Source organism: Oncorhynchus mykiss, chromosome 16, assembly GCF_013265735.2.
Source record: "Oncorhynchus mykiss isolate Arlee chromosome 16, USDA_OmykA_1.1, whole genome shotgun sequence".
Classification (NCBI taxonomy): Eukaryota; Metazoa; Chordata; class Actinopteri; order Salmoniformes; family Salmonidae; genus Oncorhynchus; species Oncorhynchus mykiss.
This window is the reverse complement of record NC_048580.1, coordinates 76,539,448-76,563,598: the sequence shown is the minus strand read 5'-3', so window position 1 is coordinate 76,563,598 and position 24,151 is coordinate 76,539,448. Positions and strand designations below refer to the sequence as shown.

Sequence of the window (24,151 nt, the reverse complement as noted above, 5' to 3'; positions counted from 1 at the left end):
ACACAACAAGAGATATTAGACTATAGAGTTGGCATTAGAAGGCAGTCACACCGTTGACAGCACGAGACAAGAGGAGACAACAAACAGTAAAATAACTGACATGTCACACATTTACAATTCAATTTCTTTGACCTCTAACCTCAGCAAAACCTGGAACAGAGGTCGTCTCAGCAGGAGGGGGGAGCTGCGGAGAGGAGGGAGAAAGGTCTCCCCACCGAACCACCAGACCCCAAGAAGAGGAAGTACAGCCCCCTGTAAGCACTGCTGTCTCACACAGACACACACACACACACAGACAACACACAAACTTCCACACACAGACAACACACACACACAACACACACAAACACACACACACACAGACAACACACAAACTTCCACACACACAGACAACACACAAACTTCCACACACAGACAACACACACACACAGACACACACACAGACACACACACAGACAACACACAAACTTCCACACACAAACACACAACACACACACACACACACAGACAACACACAAACTTCCACACATAACACATGTTCTCTCTCACTTCCTCTCTCTCTCCTCTCTCTCCCTCTCACTTCCTCTCTCTCTCCTCTCTCTTTCACTTCACTTCCTCTCTCCCTCTCACTTCCTCTCTCTCCCTCTCACTTCCTCTCTCTCTCCTCTCTCTTTCACTTCACTTCCTCTCTCTCTCCTCTCTCACTTCCTCTCTCTCCCCCTCACTTCCTCTCTCTCTCCCTCACTTCCTCCATCTCTCTGTAGTGATGGTACGGCTGGCAGTAGTCTAGGTGCCAGGATGCTGCAGGGAGGGGTGAAGAATGGCCTGCTGCTACGTAACATGCAAGTGGACTGACCTCTGACCCCTGACTGTTAACCCGCTCCAGGGTGAAGTTTCCCCTAGGTCTGTACAGATCTTGGATCAGCTTCCCCTTCCCGAATCCTAATCTATTTTTTTTTTTTTAATAAACACTTTTTACCACTTTTTCGTGGTATTCATTTGGTAGTTCGTTTCGTCGCTGCAACTCCCGTACGGACTCTGGAGAGGCGAAGGTCGAGAGCCACGCGTCCTCCGAAACACGACCCTGCCAAGCCGCACTGCTTCTTGACACAATGCCCACTTAACCCGGAAGCCAGCCGCACCAATGTGTCGGAGGAAACACCGTAACACCTGGCGACCTGGTCAGCGTGCACTGCGCCCGGCCCGCCACAGGAGTCGCTAGAGCACGATGAGACGAGGACATCCCTGCCGGACGAAACCTCCCCGAACGACACTGGGCCAATTGTGCGCCGCCTCATGGGCCTGCGACACAGCCTTGGATCGAACCCAGGTCTGTCGTGTCGCCGTAGACCGTTGCACCACTCAGGAGGCACCCGAATCCTAACCATTAGTGGGAAAATCGAATCGCTGCAGAGGAAGCCGATATATGACATCAACGCTATAGGAGATCAATATGGAGCTGACCAACAGCGGCACGCCACGGACGATAGAAAGGACATTTTTGATAACCACTGGCATAAACGATTCTCAACACATATGATATTATAAGCAATTTTACAATGGAAATAGGCCTTTAATCTGTTACATTCACTGATAACATTGACTCTACATTGAGATATTTGATGTGGAAACAAGTCTGTGACTTGGCGAACGGTAGTCCTTAATAAGAGCATTTACCCGTGATGTGGTGGTCCTCAGAACGGAAAAGGTTGGGAACCACTGGTCTATACATCACCCTTTGTTTGATTGGAAACGGTATGTAATTCTGTGAGAGTTTTATATTAATAGTTATCCATTAATACTTAACAAATAGGAAGACATTTCTGCTGTACTAGTGTCTGTGTTTTCATGGGCTCCACTCCAGTTCCCTGCAGCTAACCTGGGCGTATGGTCACCCGAGATGGCTTGAGCTGAGAAATGTGTTAAAGACTGCATTACAGAGAGAATCATGTGTTTTACTAGAGATAGCTTAGGAGTAGAACAATCCCTCGTTGTCTCTAAATCATCCTTGCAACTGGGAAACTAAGCCAGGGTGAGGTTAAGACAACAACCCTGTGTAGATAACGACAGGATGAACCCAGAGTGACTTATGATGGTCCTTGGTCTGCATGGGAGGGGTGGAACCAGCCATGACTAAGCATTCTTAGTGTCAGCTATATGAAGAACTCTGCATGTCTGTAAAAGGTTAGGCTGCTTGGCCCAACAGTCAATACTGTGGGGTTGACTAGTCTGTCTGTAAAGGTTAGGCTGCTTGGCCCAACAGTCAATACTGTGGGGTTGACTAGTCTCATCATTGCAATAACTAATCAATATTAAATAAAGATGATTGTTTGAAGAAATGACCAAGTCTGTCTGTGTGAATTTCCATGACAATGCCTTTGATGCCATACAGAGAGAAAAGACAGTCTGAAATGCCACCCTCTTCCCTATATATAGGGCACTACTTTAGACCAGAGCCCTACGGAATCCTATTCCCTATATATAGGGCACTACTTTAGACCAGAGCCCTATTCCCTATATATAGGGCACTACTTTAGACCAGAGCCCTACGGAACCCTATTCCCTATATATAGGGCACTACTTTAGACCAGAGCCCTATATATAGGGCACTACTTTAGACCAGAGCCCTACGGAACCCTGTTCCCTATATATAGGGCACTAATTCAGACCAGATCCCTATATATAGGGCACTAATTCAGACCAGAGCCCTATGGAACCCTATTCCCTATATATAGTGCACTACTTTAGACCAGAGCCCTACGGAACCCTATTCCCTATATATAGGGCACTACTTTAGACCAGAGCCCTACGGAACCCTATTCCCTATATATAGGGCACTAATTCAGACCAGATCCATATGGCACCCTGTTCCCTATATATAGGGCACTACTTCAGACCAGATCCCTATGGCACTATGTATGGAATATGGTGCAGTTTGGGGCATAGACTGAGTGTCTGAAATGGTGCCTGTCTGACATTTCATTTATTTAACCAGGAAGTTAAGAACAAGTTCTAATTTACAAGGCGTTTCACACCTTCCCAATCCAGACACAGAAACACATGATTACATGGGGACTTCGTCAACATAATGTGGGATGTGATGGGTACATGGTTATTCTCTAAAGTTTGGAAACAAGAATCTCAAACATACAGCGGTTAAATGATTCCCCATAAACAGCTTAAGGTTTAAAACAAACATGTGAAAGCTTAGTTTCAATATGAGTGGGAATATGTCCATGATTAAAAACGAGAATAGAACTGAATCTATTAGAAAAGAAGTTGAGTTGAGATGCAGAAGCGTCTGGATCGTTAACTCAATAATCAATATGGACAGCGTCTGGATCGATAACTCAATAATCAATAGGGACAGCATCTGGTGCTGAAAGTGTAGTAATTTACTAACAGGGCCGTTGGAGCACTGAAAGGTCATTTCAGGGCCCTGTTGGAGCACTGAAAGGTCATTTCAGGGCCCTGTTGGAGCACTGAAAGGTCATTTCAGGGCCCTGTTGGAGCACTGAAAGGTCATTTCAGGGCCCCGTTGGAGCACTGAAAGGTCATTTTTCAACCTTTGTTTAACTAGGCAAGTCAGTTAAAAACTCATTCTTATTTACAATGACGGCCTAGGAACAGTCTTGTTCAGGGGCAGAACGACAGATTTGAACCTTGTCACCTTTCAGTTACTGGCCCAACGCTCTAACCACTAGGCTACTGCCAATGTTTGTCTATGGAGACTGCATGGCGGTGTGCTCGATTTTCTACACGTGTCAGCAACAGATAGAAGGGGTGTCCACACACGTAGCATATTCAACATCCCTACACCTCAGGCCAAGTAAGCTGCCAATAAAACATTTTTACAAAGACAAGTAATATTGGGTCAGGTTTTTATTTCAGCATAACAACGGCAATGCAAACAAACCAGCAGTAACAGACATGAAGAGATCAAGGTCAGATACCAACAGGTCAGGAGAACAGCATATATAGCAGTTTAAATTCAGCTCTTCTGTAAGTCATTACAACTCTGGTCCGTCAAATGTGAATTCCCTGAACCAGTGAAAAACCATGTGAATTCCCTGAACCAGTGAAAAACCATGTGAATTCCCTGAACCAGTGAAAAACCATGTGAATTCCCTGAGCCAGTGAAAAACCATGTGAATTCCCTGAGCCAGTGAAAAACCATGTGAATTCCCTGAGCCAGTGAAAAACCATGTGAATTCCCTGAGCCAGTGAAAAACCATGTGAATTCCCTGAGCCAGTGAAAAACCATGTGAATTCCCTGAGCCAGTGAAAAACCATGTGAATTCCCTGAGCCAGTGAAAAACCATGTGAATTCCCTGAACCAGTGAAAAACCATGTGAATTCCCTGAACCAGTGAAAAACCATGTGAACTCCCTGAACCAGTGAAAAACCATGTGAATTCCCTGAACCAGTGAAAAACCATGTGAATTCCCTGAGCCAGTGAAAAACCATGTGAATTCCCTGAGCCAGTGAAAAACCATGTGAATTCCCTGAGCCAGTGAAAAACCATGTGAATTCCCTGAGCCAGTGAAAAACCATGTGAATTCCCTGAACCAGTGAAAAACCATGTGAATTCCCTGAACCAGTGAAAAACCATGTGAATTCCCTGCATCAGTGAAAAACCATGTGAATTCCCTGAGCCAGTGAAAAACCATGTGAATTCCCTGAGCCAGTGAAAAACCATGTGAATTCCCTGAGCCAGTGAAAAACCATGTGAATTCCCTGAGCCAGTGAAAAACCATGTGAATTCCCTGAACCAGTGAAAAACCATGTGAATTCCCTGAACCAGTGAAAAACCATGTGAATTCCCTGAACCAGTGAAAAACCATGTGAATTCCCTGAACCAGTGAAAAACCATGTGAATTCCCTGAACCAGTGAAAAACCATGTGAATTCCCTGAACCAGTGAAAAACCATGTGAATTCCCTGAACCAGTGAAAAACCATGTGAATTCCCTGAACCAGTGAAAAACCATGTGAATTCCCTGAACCAGTGAAAAACCATGTGAATTCCCTGAACCAGTGAAAAACCATGTGAATTCCCTGAACCAGTGAAAAACCATGTGAATTCCCTGAACCAGTGAAAAACCATGTGAATTCCCTGAACCAGTGAAAAACCATGTGAATTCCCTGAACCAGTGAAAAACCATGTGAATTCCCTGAACCAGTGAAAAACCATGTGAATTCCCTGAGCCAGTGAAAAACCATGTGAATTCCCTGAACCAGTGAAAAACCATGTGAATTCCCTGAACCAGTGAAAAACCATGTGAATTCCCTGAACCAGTGAAAAACCATGTGAATTCCCTGAACCAGTGAAAAACCATGTGAATTCCCTGAACCAGTGAAAAACCATGTGAATTCCCTGAACCAGTGAAAAACCATGTGAATTCCCTGAACCAGTGAAAAACCATGTGAATTCCCTGAACCAGTGAAAAACCATGTGAATTCCCTGAACCAGTGAAAAACCATGTGAATTCCCTGAACCAGTGAAAAACCATGTGAATTCCCTTCATCAGTGAAAAACCATGTGAATTCCCTTCATCAGTGAAAAACCATGTGAATTCCCTTCATCAGTGAAAAACAAGGCCACGACAAGCAACAAGCAGTGGTTAGACACCATGCCGGCTCAATGAGAAACCAAGATGGCGGTGTGCCTGTAACCGTGCGATGGAGAAACAGAGGTGAGGACTGAATGAGCAGGTGGTTTGGAACAGTTAGAACACATGGAATGGAGAGAGGAAATAAAGACCCCGGAACCAACTGGAATGAAGAGCGATGCAGAAAAATGGGTACAAAGGAAATCTGACAAATACACAATCTTCAATAGAAATGGAATAAAGGAGAAGGTGGAGAAAGGTTCAGGAAAGAGGTACGTCATTTCACACCTCAGACTGCAGAGGGAGGGGGTAACAGGCCAGAGAGGGAGGGGGGGGGGGGGGGGGGGGGTGACAGGCCAGAGAGGGAGGGGGGGGGGGGGGTGACAGGCCAGAGAGGGAGGGAGGGGGGGGGGGGTGACAGGCCAGAGAGGGAGGGAGGGGGGGGGTGACAGGCCAGAGAGGGAGGGAGGGGGGGGGGGTGACAGGCCAGAGAGGGAGGGAGGGGGGGGGGGGTGACAGGCCAGAGAGGGAGGGAGGGGGGGGGGGGTGACAGGCCAGAGAGGGAGGGAGGGGGGGGGGGGTGACAGGCCAGAGAGGGAGGGAGGGGGGGGGGGGTGACAGGCCAGAGAGGGAGGGAGGGGGGGTGACAGATGGTATGAGAGCAGAGAAGAGTTGTGGTTATCCCAAATGTCCCCCTATATAGTGCACTACTTTAAACCAGGGCCCATCGGCCGTCTCAGTTGGCGAAGGTCTGGCGCACGGCGTTGGCGATGTGTTTGGCGCTGATGCCGTACAGGTCCAGGAGCTCCTGAGGTTTTCCACTCCGGGGTATACGGTTCACCGCCAGGCGCGTCACCATGATACCAGGCTCCTCCCCCACCGCAGACAGCACCGCCTCCCCAAGACCACCTGGTGACAGAGGTAGAGGGGGGTTAGAACACAGGGCCCCTCCGAGGGGCCTCCCCAAGACCACCTGGTGTAGAGGGGGGTTAGAACACAGAGCCCCTCCGAGGGGCCTCCCCCAAGACCACCTGGTGACAGAGGTAGAGGGGGTTTAGAACACAGGGCCCCTCCGAGGGGCCTCCCCAAGGCCACCTGGTGACGAGGGGGGTTAGAACACAGAGCCTCCGAGGGGCCACGGTGAAAGACAAACAGACGTACCCTCTCTGTAGTGGTCCTCCACGGTGATGATTCTCCCTCCGGTGGCGCGGGCGCTCGACACGATGGTGGCGGCATCCAGGGGCTTGATGGTGAACGGGTCAATCACACGGATGTTCACTCCTACACACACACACACACACTAATGAGCCGTAATTCTTCCTCATCAAGTAGCATGTATTGTATCACTACAGTGATGTCGTGAACTACTTGGGCTTCAGAAAGAGCTGACCCATCAGAAACCAGTTAGTGGAAGAAAATAAAGTCTGAATTTGGATTGTAGTAAAAAACTAAGAAACTGCATTGAGACGACAACAACTGACTAGAATCAATATGTAACATCTCAGCTCTGGCTGTTGGACATTTAAGGAGTAAACGGTCAGTTTAGGTTGACTCCAGGCCACCAGGGGGCCGTGGTGTAATTCCCTGCCAGGGGGCAGTGGTGTAATTCCCTGCCAGGCCACCAGGGGGCAGTGGTGTAATTCCCTGCCAGGCCACCAGGGGGCAGTGGTGTAATTCCCTGCCAGGCCGCCAGGGGGCAGTGGTGTAATTCCCTGCCAGGCCGCCAGGGGGCAGTGGTGTAATTCCCTGCCAGGCCGCCAGGGGGCAGTGGTGTAATTCCCTGCCAGGCCACCAGGGGGCAGTGGTGTAATTCCCTGCCAGGCCACCAGGGGGCAGTGGTGTAATTCCCTGCCAGGCCACCAGGGGGCAGTGGTGTAATTCCCTGCCAGGCCACCAGGAGAAGCTCTTACCCTCGCTGGCCAGCTGGTCAGCAGCAGTCAGAGCTTCATGCAGAGTCACTCCAGCTCCAATCACCGTCACCTGGTCGCTGTCGGACTGACGCAGCACCTTGGCCACACCCACCTCAAACTTCTCCTTGGGGTCGTAGATCACCTTTAGTTCTGGTCTGGTGATGCGGAGGAAACAGATTCCCTGGAACACACACAAGGCTTAGTTCACACTGCTCGCTTCCCCCCCCCATCCCACCCGCTTTGGGAAAACTAGGTTCTGACCTTGGTGTTAGCAGCCAGCTCCACAGACCTCTCAGTGGAGACACCATCACTGGGGTAGAACAGAGTGCATGTTGGGATAGCGCGAAACATGGCAATGTCTTCCAATGCCATCTGGGAGGGGCCATCCTCACCTGAGGACAGGAAGTAACGCAACAGGCATCAGTAAACATGAATATACACTAAACTCACATGCAGATGATCTGATATACCGGACCAACATTGAAAAATCAATAACCTCTTTGTTAAAAATATTCAGAAGACTCAAAAATGTAAAAATGAAATCATGGGAATCGGAATCAGTCATCCCTCTACAGCAATCTTTTAAGGGGACCACAAAACAATACTAGTGATTAGTGACAATTAAATTCATTCCATTAATTAATATTAAATCTTACAGGCAGAAGAAACCTCTAGAACCTAAGGTTTTAGTATTTATGTTCAGTAACACCATGTACACCCCCTGAAGACATTAAAGTATATTATAGGGGCATCCCGGGTGGTGCTGTGGTCTAAGGCACTGCATCGGTTCGAGGCCAGGCTCTGTCGCAGCCAGCCGTGACCGGGGCACAATTGGCCCAGGGGCTCGGGACGGTTTGGCTGGCAGGGATGTCCTCGTCTCATCGTGCTCTAGCGACTCCTGTGGCGGGCCGGGCGCAGTGCACGCTGACACGGTCGCCAGGTGTTACAGTGTTTCCTCCGACACATTGGTGCGGCTGGCTTCCGGGTTAAGTGGGCATTGTGTCAAGAAGCAGTGCGACTAGGTTGGGTTGTGTTTCGGAGGACGCATGGCTCTAGACCGTCGCCTCTCCAGAGTCCTTATGGGAGTTGCAGTGATGAGACAAGACTAACTACCAATTGGATACCACAAAATTGGGGAAAATAAATATAAGTTTATAACAGAAAATATGGGCAAATATAACTCAGAATAAAAAGTCCGGCTTCCGGAGGGCAGCTTGACAATTGATTTTCAGTGGAGAGAGACCACGCGCCCCCACTTTAGTGGAGAGAGACCACGCGCCCCCACTTTAGTGGAGAGAGACCACGCGCCCCCGCACCCCCACTTTAGTGGAGAGAGACCACGCGCCCCCGCACCCCCACTTTAGTGGAGAGAGACCACGCGCCCCGCACCCCCACTTTAGTGGAGAGAGACCACGCGCCCAGCACCCGCACTTTAGTGGAGAGAGACCACGCGCCCAGCACCCGTACTTTAGTGGAGAGAGACCACGCGCCCCGCACCCCCACTTTAGTGGAGAGAGACCACGCGCCTCGCACCCCCACTTTAGTGGAGAGAGACCACGCCCTGTGGTGGGAAAATGGGTGAGATGAGACAGTACTGACCGATAGAGACTCCACAGTGTGACCCCGCCAGGTTGATGTTAGACTCTGAGACAGCGGCCATTCTGATATGGTCGTAAGCCCGGGACAGGAAGGCAGCGAAGGTGCTGGCGAACGCCACCGTGCGGTCCCGTGTGGCACAGCCGATCGCCACGCTCACCTACACAGAAAATAGATTTTTTAAATTATTTTTTAAAATGTGGATAATTTATAATTTTTTGCATTGTAATTCCAGAAAATGTCAATATATCTGACAATAAAAGTGGAAGGATAAATGGTAAACAGTTGGACAGACGACCAGGGTGACCTGGACAGACGACCAGGATGAGTACCGCGCTGACCAGCTGGCAGGGGACTCAACACTACCGACATGTTTCAAGCAGACCACCATAGACCCTGCAACGTAACAATCTAACTGACTATCGCTCCGTAACACTTGCATCTGTAACCACAAAAGGCTGGTCATGACTCACGTCGACCCCCCCCCCCCCCACATCAATTCACCCCAACAGAAGACTTCCCCCTCGGGAGGCTGTAAATATTTGTCTTGGGCCCTCAGATCCTCTATAAGTCCTACAGCTGCACCATTGAGAGCATCTGGACTGGCTGCGTCACTGCTTGGCCTCCCTGCCATCCAGGACCTCTATACCAGGCTGTGTTAAAGGATGGGCCCGTTTCCAACAATGCAGTTAGTCTACACCGGTGGTCTAAGAAGAACATGCCAAATTAAACGTGATCTTTCTGACAGCAGAACCAATATTATGGGGCCTGAAGATCCAATCAGGACATGTGGGTACTTTTGAGAAGGCCTTCGGGGTATGCAAGTCCAGTTTAGTCCTCGTCTCTACACCCCCCCCCTTCAGCGATGAAGCACTCTACGAAGAGTCCAGGGTAGACCACATTATCATTCAGGGTAGACCACATTATCATACACCCTCTCCCCCTCACCATGTTCAGGGTAGACCACATTATCATTCAGGGTAGACCACATTATCATACACCCTCTCCCCCTCACCATGTTCAGGGTAGACCACATTATCATACACCCTCTCCCCCTCACCATGTTCAGGGTAGACCACATTATCATTCAGGGTAGACCACATTATCATACACCCTCTCCCCCTCACCATGTTCTGTTCAGCGATGAAGCACTCTACGAAGCGTTCAGGGTAGGCCTTGTGGAACATCTCAGAGAAGGTAGAGTTCTTCATGTCAGCGTCCAGAGCTACCACCCTCGGACTGGACTGACCCAGTTTAGCCAGGGCCACGCCATACGCCTTACGAGTAGCCACCTGGGGAGGAGAGAAAGGTAGACAGGAAGTGTTACCCAGGAGCCTACAGCTAAACATGTCAGAGGGGTCAGAGGGGGACGTGTCCCTGATATTGTAGGCAGGTGAGAGGTCAGCGGTGTGTGTGTAACTTGTCACCAATCTTCTAGTAAGAAGGGCTGGGCAGGGTGAAAGGTGAGAGGTCAGCGGTGTGTGTGTGTGTGTGTGTGTGTAACTTGTCACCAATCTTCTAGTAAGAAGGGCTAGGCAGGGTGAAAAGTGAGAGGTCAGCGGTGTGTGTGTGTACCTTGTCTCCGATCTTGTAATTGGGAGGGCTAGGCAGGGTGATTGGTGAGAGGTCAGCGGGAGCAGTATCTTCGTTAGGTAGCTCGGGGCAGATGGTCTTGTTGGGGTTCTGAATCTGAGACTCTAAGTCTTTAATGGCCTCCTCGGCCCGGTCCTTGGGCAAGGGCTTCCCATGCCAGTTATCCGTGTTCTCTATGCCTGGAGGAGGGAGATGGGTCAACAGGTCATTTACCGCATCAGGGAAATGTTTATATTATTTATCTAGACTGTTATATTATCTAGTAAACTCACTACACTATCTAGAGATCATTAGACTGTTATATTATCTAGTAAACTCACTACACTATCTAGAGATCATTATATTATCTAGTAAACTATCTAGGGATCATTAGACTGTTATATTATCTAGTAAACTATCTACACTATCTAGAGACCATTATATTATCTAGTAAACTATCTAGACTATCTAGAGATCATTAGACTGTTGCAACCAGAGCCATCAGTCTAAATACAACCTGTGGTATTGCAGTATTGGGTGTATTCATTAGCACAACATTGCAAAAACATTCTTCAAAATGAAAACTATAATTTCTTATTGGACAAGTTCAGGTTAGTCCCTTCTGGGTTTTGGCCCGTTTACTTCCTGGTTTAATATGCCCGTCCCGTCTCCATCTACCTTTGAGTCCTCGACCCTTGAAGGTCTTGGCGACGATCATAGTGGGTTTCCCCTTCACCTGCTGGGCCTGCCACAGAGCTTTACACAGCTCCTCAACGTCATGACCATCCACCACATACGTGTTCCACCTGGATAAGGCGAAAGACCGGGTTAGACACGCAACAGGCCGACCCTGGTCGAAAAGAGAAAAACGATGGTAGGAGGAGATTTGGGACGAGGAACCAGATGAGAGATGTGAGGAAGAGCTATAAAGAAGAAGACCTAGTGGAGGGGTACCGACCCGAACAAGAAGAGAGCAAGAGGTGCAAGAGAGGAACGAAGGAGAAGAGGGAAGGGGGGGGTACCGACCCGAACGCTTCGCAGCGTCTACGGTAGACGTCCATGTCGTGTTTGAGAGGAGCAGCTTCACTCTGTCCCAGGCGGTTAGCGTCGATAACAGCCACCAGGTTATCCAGGTTGTAGTGGGAACCAAATGCCATGGCTTCCCAGACAGCCCCCTCTGAACACTCCCCATCACCCATCATGCAGTACACACGGTAACTAGGGACACATAAAAAAAAAATGGAAATATAACTATTGTAAACTACAAGGTAACTTTGGGCGCTCTGCTCTACAACACATTTCCTTCTCATAGAACGCATGATGTCACAGGCAGAGCGAGAGACCGTACTGAGAGAGTACGCTTTCATCTGTGTTAAAGCAACCAACAAGGCCTTCCAGTACATTCTGCTGAACACAAGGCAGTTTGAAACTGTTAACACCTGGTCTGAGTGACCTTTGACCTTCCCGGAACATCACTGCATGGGTGAGAGGTGCATTGTGGGATATCGTTACGGCGCCGGAGGATGTGAGTCTGTTGTACCTGGACTTGTCGAAGTGTTTCCCGGTGTAGGCCATCCCGCAGGCGGCCCCAAGCCCCTGTCCCAGAGACCCCGTTGCCACGTCAACAAACTCCAGTTTCTGCAGAACAGTTGAAGTTAGTCAAACCTGGGCCACGTTCATTCGGGCATGAAAACGCTTCAAAACATTGTTTCTTAGTGACAAGTCCAGGTAGTCTCTCTCCCGTTTAGCAGTTCTGTTTTGAGCCTAATGAAAAACTCTCCAATGGGGTTAAAGGTCACATACAGTTATGGGTCAGGGGTTACGGGTTACTTACGGGTGTGGGGTGACCCTCCAGGTCAGAGTCTATCTTCCTAAGGTTAATCAGGTCAGCCTCCTTCACAAAGCCTGCCTCTGCCCAGGCAGCGTACAGGATTGGTGCAGCATGACCCTGGAGGAAAACAGCCAATCAGAGAACAGTACAAGACTCAGAGGGTGCTTGGGAAATGTAGTGCAATTGCAAACGATTTTAAAACACATTTTTCCATATATAACAAAAATTAAATACGACTTTCATACAGCATAGCAAAGACTAAAAACAGCAGAATGTGAAATTGTTTATGAAACTCAAACAAGCAGGATCTGTCTTATTCCAATAGAGATGACTTATAAAGCCAGGCACATTTAACAGGCTATTGATTATAGACCTAATTAAGTTGTAGTATCCTCTCAATTTTCTTAAGACAACTAAGTCCTGGGCTGTTTTCTCGTCTCCTAAAACGCTGTTGCTGCCTCCGCCACATTGTTCTCAACACCAATAGGCTGGTTAACTTTGCTATTATGCACACAGCAACGTGGCCGTGGAAAAAGGCACCAGTTCAACAGCGTACAGACGTGTCCTAGTCGAGTGTGAACGCAGCCTCACCTTGGAAAGTACGAAGCGGTCGTTGCACTGGTTGCGTGGGTCGGTGGCTTTGTAACGCATCGTGTGGAAGAACAGCACGGACATGAGCTCTGCGGCACTGCAACATGTGGTGGGGTGACTGGAAACAGGGTGAGATCAAGAGAGGATGAGGAGAGGGACGAGCGAGAGAGAAGGGGACGGGGGAGAGAGGGACGAGCCCGGCAGAGCGAGAGAGAAGGGGGAGAGAGAGAGGGACGAGCCCGGCAGAGCGAGAGAGAGGGGACAGGGGGAGAGAGGGAGGGACGAGCCCGGCAGAGAGAGAGAGGGGACAGGGGGAGAGAGGGAGGGACGAGCCCGGCAGAGAGAGAGAGGGGACAGGGGGAGAGAGGGAGGGACGAGCCCGGCAGAGAGAGAGAGGGGACAGGGGGAGAGAGGGAGGGACGAGCCCGGCAGAGAGAGAGAGGGGACAGGGGGAGAGACGAGCCCGGCAGAGAGAGAGAGGGGACAGGGGGAGAGACGAGCCCGGCAGAGAGAGAGAGAGGGGACAGGGGGAGAGGGAGAGACGAGCCCGGCAGAGAGAGAGGGGACAGGGGGAGAGAGGGAGGGACAAGCCCGGCAGAGAGAGAGAGGGGACAGGGGGAGAGAGGGAGGGACAAGCCCGGCAGAGAGAGAGAGGGGACAGGGGGAGAGAGGGAGGGACGAGCCCGGCAGAGAGAGAGAGAGGGGACAGGGGGAGAGAGGGAGGGACGAGCCCGGCAGAGAGAGAGGGGACAGGGGGAGAGAGGGAGGGACGAGCCCGGCAGAGAGAGAGGGGACAGGGGGAGAGGGAGAGACGAGCCCGGCAGAGAGAGAGAGAAGGGACAGGGGGAGAGGGAGAGACGAGCCCGGCAGAGCGAGAGAGAAGGGACAGGCATTGAGAGGCATTGAGGCAGGTTGTCAGTAACAGTTGACTTCAAAAGCAGCTGTTAAATTGGGAACCCACTCACATGCATGTTACCCAGTCACACTGCATGTTACCCAGTCACACTGCATGTTACCCAGTCACACTGCATGTTACCCAGTCACATTCTGAGGATCTGTATTAAAATGTTCACCTGACAGTTACACAGAAATAAAAAACAAACCATTAAAAGACAGTTAGTTCATAAGGAAATGATTCAATTGAAAACCCATTAGGCCTTAGATCTATGGATTTCAAAGAGACGGGGAACAACACCTGACACCTCCGTGGCATTGAGTTGATCAGGCTGTTGATTGTGGAATGTTGTCCCACTCCTCTTCTATTGGACTGGAACATCCGGTCCGACACTTCAATCCAGAGCATCCCACACATGCTCAAATGGTGAGATGTCTGGTGAGTATGCAGGCCATGGAAGACCTGGGACATGTTCAGCATCCAGGAAGTGTGTTTAGATCCTTGCGACACGTGCATTATCATGCTGAAACGTGAGGTAATGGCGGCGGACGAATGGCACAAAAATTGATCTCGGGATCTCATCGCGGTCTCTCCATTCAAATTGCCATCAATGAAATTGTGTTTGTAGCTTATGCCTGCCCATACCCCCACCGTCACGGGGTACAAAGTTGACATCAACAAACTGCTCGCCCACACAACGTCTGTCCGGTAGTCGAAACCGGATTCATCTGTGAAGAGCAGACTTCTCCAGCGTGCCAGTGGCCGTCGAAGGTGAGCATTTGTTCACTGAAGTCAGTTACGACACCGAACTGCAGTCAGGTCAAGACCCTTGTGAGGACGACGAGCACGCAGATGACAGTTTGTGCAGTAATTCTTCAGCTGAGCAAACCCAGTTTAAATCAGCAGTCCATGTGTCTGGTCTCAGACCATCCCGCAGGTGAAGAAGCCGGATGTGGAGGACCTGGGCTGGCGTGGTTACACGTGGTCTGCATTTGTGATGATTTTAGATTTACTGTCAAATTCTCTAAAACTACACTGTGGCGGCTTATGGTAGAGAAAATAACATTTAATGATATGCAACAGCTCTGGTGAACATTCCTGCAGTCCAACTCCCTCAACATCTGTGGAATCATGCATTTCAAAAACTGCACATTTTAAGAGTGTCTTTTCATGCTCCCCGGCACAAGGTGCACCTGTGTAATGATCATTCTGTTTAATCAGCTTCTCGATATGCCACACCTGTCAGGTGGCTGTATTATCTTGGCAAAGGAGGAATGCTCACTAACAGGGACGTAAACACATTTGTGCAACAAAAAAAAATGAAATCTTTGTGTACGGAATATTTCAGGGATCTTTTATTTCAGCTCATGAAACACTTACCATGTTACGTCTATATTTTTTGTTTAGTATCCCCCCCCCCCAGTACCTCCCAGGGGTCTCAGAAACAGTCATTAAACTCAATGATCTCCCTTCGGTCAGGTGATCAGTACCTCCCAGGGGTCTCAGAAACAGTCATTAAACTCAATGGTCTCCTTTCGGTCAGGTGATCAGTACCTCCCAGGGGTCTCAGAAACAGTCATTAAACTCAATGGTCTCCCTTCGGTCAGGTGATCAGTACCTCCCAGGGGTCTCAGAAACAGTCATTAAACTCAATGGTCTCCCTTCGGTCAGGTGATCAGTGCCTCCCAGGGGTTTCAGCTTTTTTTTAAAACAGGCAACAATATGTTGTCATGAAAAGCACTATAAAAACTTAATACCTAATGATTCACCCTTCATGGTTCAAGCGTTGGACTTGTAACCGAAAGGGTGCAAGATTGAATCCCCGAGCTGACAAGGTAAAAATCTGTCTTTCTGCCCCTGAACAAGGCGGTTAACCCACCGTTCCCCTGAACAAGACAGTTAACCCACCGTACCCTGGTAGGCCGTCATTGTAAATAAGAATTTGTTCTCAACTGACTTGCCTAGTTAAATAAAGGTACAATTAAAAATAACATGGGCTTTGGAATGAGCAGGCCTTGTTCAGGGGCAGAAAGACAGATTTTTACCTTGTCAGCTCGGGGATTCAATCTTGCACCACTGACATATGTACGTTGGAGAAGCCTATTAGACCATAGCCTTGCCACGTAATTTCCCCAGCGTTGCAAATAACACTGCTCTGTGACGTGTGTGTGTGTGGCCTGTTAAAGCGATTGGAATCACGAGACTTCACTTAAGCATCTACTGTCTATTCATTTCTTCCAGGCTCCCTCAGTCCTCTGCAGCACTGGGTGTATTGTTGGTGAATGTGAACATGGTTCTCTCTGCTCCATCTCCATCAGTTTCTTATTCTAGATATCAGGTTCTCCCCTCCATATCCATTAGGACCTTTTAGAATGTTGCGTGCAAGAGCCTGTTGAATCAACCAATCAGAGCGTCGCTTAGACAAATTACTTAAAAGGAGAAGCAGCCGTCCTGAATTGGTCAAATCTGGAACATCCACCCCCAAGGACCTGGTGTTCAGAGAATCCTGAATTGGTCAAATCTGGAATATCCACCCCCGAGGACCTGGTGTTCAGAGAATCCTGAATTGGTCAAATCTGGAATATCCACCCCCGAGGACCTGGTGTTCAGAGAATCCTGAATTGGTCAAATCTGGAATATCCACCCCCGAGGACCTGGTGTTCAGAGAATCCTGAATTGGTTAAAATCTGGAATATCCACCCCCGAGGACCTGGTGTTCAGAGAATCCTGAATTGGTTAAATCTGGAATATCCACCCCCGAGGACCTGGTGTCCCTGGCCGAGCTCAAAAAGGTAAAACCGATGAACAGGTTGAGACAATTAGTTGTTTCATGTAAGGAATCGTGGTCTACTTCAAAAACACACAATCCACTGTCTGCTGTTGTAGTTGTGCGGTTGCCAGTTTGTCTTAAATTGTTTTTTAAATTCTAGCCCGTCCCCGCAGGAGGCCTTGTCTGATGCCAGGAGATCACTGTAAATAAGAAGGTTCGTAATTGACTAGCCTGGCTAAATAAAATTGGTCAAAAGTACACTAGATAGGGAATAGGGTGTCATTTGGAACAAACAGTAGTAGCCATCTAATGCAACAAAACTCTTAGAACCACAGCATGTCATCGTTAAGACTACAACACCATGTCACCGTTAAGACTACAACACCATGTCACCGTTAAGACTACAACACCATGTCATCGTTAAGACTACAACAGCATATCATTAAAACCACAACAGCATGTCATCATTAAAACTACCACAGCATGTCATCATTAAAACAACAGCATGTCATCATTAAAACAACAGCATGTCATCATTAAAACAACAGCATGTCATCATTAAAACAACAGCATGTCATCATTAAAACAACAGCATGTCATCATTAAAACAACAGCATGTCATCATTAAAACAACAGCATGTCATCATTAAAACAACAGCATGTCATCATTAAAACAGCATGTCATCATTAAAACAACAGCATGTCATCGTTAAAACTACAACAGCATGTCATCATTAAAACTACAACAGCATATCATTAAAACCACAACAGCATGTCATCATTAAAACCACAACAGCATGTCATCATTAAAACCACAACAGCATGTCATCATTAAAACTACAACAGCATGTCATCATTAAAAACACAACAGCATGTCATCATTAAGACTACCACAGCATGTCATCATTAAGACTACAACAGCATGTCATCATTAAGACTACAACAGCATGTCATCATTAAAAAAACAACAGCATGTCATCATTAAAACCACAACAGCATGTCATCATTAAAACCACAACAGCATGTCATCATTAAAACCACAACAGCATGTCATCATTAAGACTACCACAACAGCATGTCATCATTAAGACTACCACAACAGCATGTCATCATTAAGACTACCACAGCATGTCATCATTAAAACTACAACAGCATGTCATCATTAAAACAGCATGTCATCGTTAAAACTACAACAGCATGTCATCATTAAAACTACAACAGCATGTCATCATTAAAACTACAACAGCATATCATTAAAACCACAACAGCATGTCATCATTAAAACCACAACAGCATGTCATCATTAAAACCACAACAGCATGTCATCATTAAGACTACCACAGCATGTCATCATTAAGACTACCACAGCATGTCATCATTAAAACTACAACAGCATGTCATCATTAAAACTACAACAGCATATCATTAAAACTACAACAGCATATCATCATTAAAACAACAGCATGTCATCATTAAAACAACAGCATGTCATCATTAAAACAACAGCATGTCATCGTTAAAACTACAACAGCATGTCATCATTAAAACTACAACAGCATGTCATCGTTAAAACTACAACAGCATGTCATCGTTAAGACTACAACACCATGTCATCATTAAAACTACAACAGCATGTCATCATTAAAACTACAACAGCATGTCATCATTAAGACTACAACAGCATGTCATCATTAAAACTACAACAGCATGTCATCATTAAAACTACCACAGCATGTCATCATTAAAACTACAACAGCATGTCATCATTAAAACAACAGCATGTCATCGTTAAAACTACAACAGCATGTCATCATTAAAACTACAACAGCATGTCATCATTAAAACTACAACACCATGTCATCATTAAAACTACAACAGCATGTCATCATTAAAACTACAACAGCATGTCATCATTAAAACTACAACAGCATGTCATCATTAAAACAACAGCATATCATCATTAAAACAGCATGTCATCATTAAAACAACAGCATGTCATCATTAAAACTACAACAGCATGTCATCGTTAAAACTACAACAGCATGTCATCATTAAAACTACAACACCATGTCATCGTTAAGACTACAACACCATGTCATCGTTAAGACTACAACACCATGTCATCATTAAAACTACAACAGCATGTCATCATTAAAACTACAACAGCATGTCATCATTAAAACTACAACAGCATGTCATCATTAAAACTACAACAGCATGTCATCATTAAGACTACAACAGCATGTCATCATTAAAACTACAACAGCATGTCATCATTAAAACTACCACAGCATGTCATCATTAAAACCACCACAGCATGTCATCATTAAAACCACAACAGCATGTCATCATTAAGACTACCACACCATGCTGTTCAACCATTTACCTCCAAGCAGATCTTCCAGTGACTGAAACCTGCTGAAATTAACAAGTTTAGACAAAGTTCCCATTTATTATCACCCCTTTAAATAAAAATAAATATCATATTTTGAGGGTTTAGGGTAGGTCTAAAGCGGGTTTGATTTTCAGCGCATACAATCCAAAGAGCTATAGTAAGTATCAAGTCTTCAGCCACCGTGATCCTACAGTATGAGAATGGGTTAGTCTAGTGAGTTATGACCAGGCCTGAAATACCCCTGCTTGTTCTGATAGACTGAAATAAACCTGATCAACCAGGGAAGGTTATTAGTTTCTCTGTGAGCAACTGACTGAAAACCAGGAAGTTATCAATAACCAGTAGGTCTCCGTGATTCAAACGTGTTCCCTTTCCTGGACAATGTATTAAGTCTTGGGCGATATACTGGGATATTTAAACATTGTTTTATTGAAATTTTAACTAAGCATACCTTATGATTTAATACCATCTTTTGAATTATAAATTATAAATTATTTGTGGGTGCTATGCCACTGCTTATTGGTAACTCTAAAATGTGTTAAAAAAATATATCCAGCTCTGGGCTCCAGCTAAGCATTTGGTTTGCTAACTTGCTAGTAGCTAAGTGGCTAAATCAAGCTTCTTTGATACAACAAAGACAAATCAAGTCTCTCCTGGATCAAGAGCCATGTTGCCTCTTTTTTTTTTGCAGAAAGAGTAGCCCTTGTGCACACCACGTGAATTCATGACAGTAAGGAGGAAGTTGTACAAGGAAATAGTCTGTTATAAACTCAGGAGCCAAGTAAGCCTTCTTTATGGTTCCTCCAACTGTTAGCCTGTGGGTGACTTGGCTGCCACAACTTGAAAAAAAAAATAAAAAAAATGTGCCCAAAAGTTGTGCACTAGACTACATAGGGAATAGGGTGCAGTTTGGGACAACCCACATTAGTACAGTGACCCTTTATTCTCCACCCCAGACACTTTCCAAAGGTCATGTTGAGAAAGAACTGCTTCTATGGTGTGGCAATAAACCTCAGAAAAATCAAATAAAATCGATTTGTCTGAAATATTGCACCGTTTTTTTTGCACAATAGTTTAATAACGTTTAATACACAATAGTTGTGCAATGAGAGGCGAACCCTCTGCCCCGTCTTCATTCAGGTCAATGTCCCTATTGTCCTGCGGGTTAAAACTGGAGCAGCAGAGACGGGCCATGACGATGCACATTTAACGTTTGAAGCGAGTTTGTGCGAGTCAAAGGGCATTTCTACACACACACACGTCACTAGGAGGTGATCTGAACCGTGTGTCTGCAGCTTTAAACTAAAGACTGAAAGCAAGTGACTTAACGTTGCTAAAAATATATATTTATATAATAAATATAATAATAAATATTCAACACGGGTATGATGCCAGTTATAAGTCATCTAGATTATAGTTTATCAAAATGTACTAACATTAAAATAACCGAGTGCATCGACATTTACCGTCATTCAAACGATGTCCGTTTAGTTTGTAATGAATCACTGACGCAGATTCCTAGTTAGCAATGCTATCTACTTTAGCTACCCAGGTAATGTAGTACACCCCACGTTAAAATACCACTAGAATACGTCTTAAAAACCAAAAATAACACCTGAAGGGAACCGGTCTATTTATCGAACTAAAACCAACGATAAACCCGCCTGCGTGGAAATAATCCACACGTGTAACACCGGTCCAGAAAGACACGGTTCAATGTCATCTAGTTTAAACTACTTACATTACTCAACATTCAAAACCCTATTTCTGATCACTTTAATCTAAATAAAGAACCGTACCCGGAGTTGGAGGCGCATGTTGCCTTGACCGAGTTGATCCGTAACTTGTTAGCGATGTCTTTCAGGCCCTGCAGTGTCTTCTCGTCCGGTTTATGGTAGCTCGCCATGGTGGAGGCACGGTAACGGAGCGGACACCGGCTGGGAAATAACTAACACGGCTATTTGAAGAGCTGCACAGCTTCTCCCCGGGTGTCGGTTGAAGATAAATGGATTAAACCAGTGTATCAACCGTGCGAGCTACCAGAGGACTGAATGAACGGTGGAACCGGAGGAGAAACGACGTAAACGAAGAGAGGAAACGGAAGAGAGAGGCGTCTTTATGTGCACTCTCCGCGGACACGCCCACTGGAGTCACCCATTGGAGGAAAACAGGTCGCGCAACTTGTGGAGGCATTCGTTTTGCCAGACACGGCTTGCAACCTGAGACACTAGGCCAGACACTAGGCCAGACACTAGGCCAGACACTAGGCCAGACACTAGGCCACTAGCCCAGACACTAGGCCAGACACTGGTTGTAACCTGAGAGACACCAGGCCAGACCCGGATTGTAACCTGAGAGACACCAGGCCAGACACGATTTGTAACCTGAGAGACACAAGGCCAGACTCTAGGCCAGACTCTAGGCCAGACACCAGGCCAGACTCTAGGCCAGACACCAGGCCAATCAACCAGGGATTCAAGTGTCATGTTTCAATGTCACGTGCACAAGAACAGTGAAATGCCTTTCTTGCAATCTCTGAATGAGCGTTTCCCAAACTCGGTCCTCCTGAGGGGTGCACGTTTGGGTTTTTGCCCTGACACTACACAGCTGATTCAAATAATCAAAGCGTGATGATTAGTTTATTATTTGAATTGTTAGGTCAAAAACCCAAACGTGCACCCCTTGGAGTCCAGAGGACCGAGTTTGGGAAACCTGCTCTTAACCCAACAATGCAGTAATGCCCTCTAGCAACACAACCGACGCGTGCGCAACTATGGGGCAAAACATACTGGCTAGTTTAGAGTGTTTTGTTGTTGACAACATGTAAACTATATTTTGTCTCCAATGTATATTAAAAACAGAAATACATTTGCACAAATCAAATCGTATTTGTCTCATGCACCCAATACGACAGGTATATAGACCTTACAGTGAGATGCTCACGAGCCCTTAACCAACAACGCAGTTCCAGAAAAATACCTACAAAAAAAAAGCAATGCCAAAAAAAGTCACAAGTAATTAAAGAGCAGCGGTAAAATAACAACAGAGAGGCTATGGGTACAGATTCAATGTGCGGGGGGGGGGGGCACCGGTTAGTCGCGGTAATATGTACATGTGGGTAGAGTTATTATTAACGTTACTATGAATAGATAATAACAGTAGCCGCAGTTTAAGGGGGTTAGCAGCCATTTGATGATCTGTTCAGGAGTCTTATGGCTTCAAGCTGTTTAGAAGCCTCTTGGACCTAGACTTTTATTATTTATTTAACCTTTCACTAGGCAACTTGGCGCTCCGGTACCGCGTCGGTTGTGTGTCGCCAGACGACCCCCTCTATGGATTACCGCATTGTTGGGTTAAGAGCAGGGATTCAAGCTCTTCAAATACCCGTTGCTATTTATTTACCAACCGGTCTCCAATACTTTAACATAGTCCGCAATGTGCTCCTTTGTCTTGCTCACGTTGAGGGACAGGTTGTTGTCCTGGCACCACACTGCCAGGTCTCTGATCTCCCTATAGACTGTCTCGTCCTTCTCAGTGATCAGGCTGACACTGTTGTGTCATCGGCAAACTTAACACAATGAACAATTGTCTAAAATACATTGTTACACGGGAAATTGGCCAGGGTTAACAAGTGTTCATTTTCTTGGTGTTACAATTGAAGTGTTAAGAGGTGTTGTTTTTACACCCTCTGTGCTAATATAAGTCCCAGGTGAGAGTACAGAGGTTGGGCGGTGGCACTGAGCAATGTTGATTGAGCTTTCGGTTTTAACTTGACACTTCATCCGCTGCTAGGGCAGCAGTGATTGGGCAGCAGTCATAGGGCAGCAGTGATTGGGCAGCAGTCATAGGGCAGCAGTGATTGGGCAGCAGTCATAGGGCAACAGTGATTGGGCAGCTGTGATTGGGCAGCAGTGATTGGGCAGCAGTGATTGGGCAGCTATGATTGGGCAGCTATGATTGGGCAGCAGTGATTGGGCAGCTATGATTGGGCAGCTATGATTGGGCAGCAGTCATAGGGCAGCAGTGATTGGGCAGCTGTGATTGGGCAGCAGTGATTGGGCAGCTGTGATTGGGCAGCAGTCATAGGGCAGCAGTGATTGGGCAGCAGTCATAGGGCAGCTGTGATTGGGCAGCTGTGATTGGGCAGCAGTGATTGGGCAGCAGTGATTGGGCAGCTGTGATTGGGCAGCAGTGATTGGGCAGCTGTGATTGGGCAGCAGTGATTGGGCAGCAGTGATTGGGCAGCAGTGATTGGGCAGCTGTGATTGGGCAGCAGTCATAGGGCAGCTGTGATTGGGCAGCTGTGATTGGGCAGCAGTGATTGGGCAGCAGTGATTGGGCAGCTGTGATTGGGCAGCAGTGATTGGGCAGCTGTGATTGGGCAGCTGTGATTGGGCAGCAGTGATTGGGCAGCAGTGATTGGGCAGCTGTGATTGGGCAGCAGTGATTGGGCAGCTGTGATTGGGCAGCTGTGATTGGGCAGCAGTGATTGGGCAGCTGTGATTGGGCAGCAGTGATTGGGCAGCTGTGATTGGGCAGCAGTGATTGGGCAGCTGTGATTGGGCAGCAGTGATTGGGCAGCTGTGATTGGGCAGCAGTAAGTAATATGTTCACGTTTTAATAAGTTAGCTGGTGGCCAAATTTGTTTTATCGGCTAAGTGAATAGTCGATATCTTTGTTTGTAGATATAGCTACATGTTTAGATTTAGAAGGTTTCTAGCAAACTAATGTGGTTAGTTAACATTAGCGCTAGATTAATTAGTTATCTAGCTAAATGTTAGCGGGAACTTTTGTCTCAACTTCATTATTTCGCTAAAATGATCAAAGTATATAATATTAGAGAAAATGAATCGAAATCCAAAAAAGGATCAGAAAGAGGTGTACGGTTAGGTGATGGTGTTGAGTTCACAATGCCAACTAACATCAGAGGTGCATGGTGTTAATGGGGCCTCGTTTGGTGCAGCATTTTAACTAGCCAGGA

At 46.9% G+C, this 24,151-nt stretch overlaps 2 protein-coding genes across 6 annotated transcripts in view; one reads left to right on the top strand and one right to left on the bottom strand.

The window, feature by feature from the left end:
* Nucleotides 1–2,342, top strand: part of LOC110492709 (RNA-binding protein 10) — an 80,838-nt gene extending 78,496 nt beyond the window's left edge. For 4 of the 5 annotated variants that reach the window (XM_036947825.1, XM_036947826.1, XM_036947824.1 and 1 more), the window contains 2 exons: nucleotides 145–254; nucleotides 765–2,342. In XM_036947825.1, coding sequence (XP_036803720.1) covers nucleotides 145–254; nucleotides 765–855 — 201 coding nt within the window. In that variant the 3' untranslated portion in view covers nucleotides 856–2,342. The remainder of the gene's footprint in view (nucleotides 1–144; nucleotides 255–764) is intronic. The other variant, XR_005036632.1, reaches the window with a different exon arrangement.
* Nucleotides 2,343–6,179: 3,837 nt separating this feature from the next.
* LOC110492710 (transketolase) lies at nucleotides 6,180–21,261 on the bottom strand. The gene is made up of 13 exons (XM_036947823.1): nucleotides 20,970–21,261; nucleotides 13,111–13,228; nucleotides 12,523–12,636; nucleotides 12,229–12,326; nucleotides 11,715–11,906; nucleotides 11,367–11,494; nucleotides 10,692–10,888; nucleotides 10,244–10,408; nucleotides 9,120–9,276; nucleotides 7,782–7,912; nucleotides 7,521–7,701; nucleotides 6,772–6,891; nucleotides 6,180–6,519 (listed from the first exon to the last, which is right to left on the bottom strand). Exons 1-13 carry the CDS (start codon nucleotides 21,074–21,076, stop codon nucleotides 6,347–6,349), a joined length of 1,881 nt encoding a protein of 626 aa, XP_036803718.1. The 5' UTR covers nucleotides 21,077–21,261; the 3' UTR covers nucleotides 6,180–6,346.
* Between the last annotated feature and the right edge of the window lie 2,890 nt (nucleotides 21,262–24,151).

Bases quoted from the DNA above. Each gene is read 5' to 3' on its own strand.
- LOC110492710 (XM_036947823.1), bottom strand. From the start codon at position 21,076: ATGGCGAGCTACCATAAACCGGACGAGAAGACACTGCAGGGCCTGAAA. The intron at 13,229-20,969 runs GTACGGTTCTTT...CCCTGTTTCCAG, and splicing joins ACATGCGCCTCCAACTCCGG to TCACCCCACCACATGTTGCA. The intron at 11,495-11,714 runs GTCGGTACCCCC...CGCCTTATCCAG, and splicing joins AGACGCTGCGAAGCGTTCGG to GTGGAACACGTATGTGGTGG.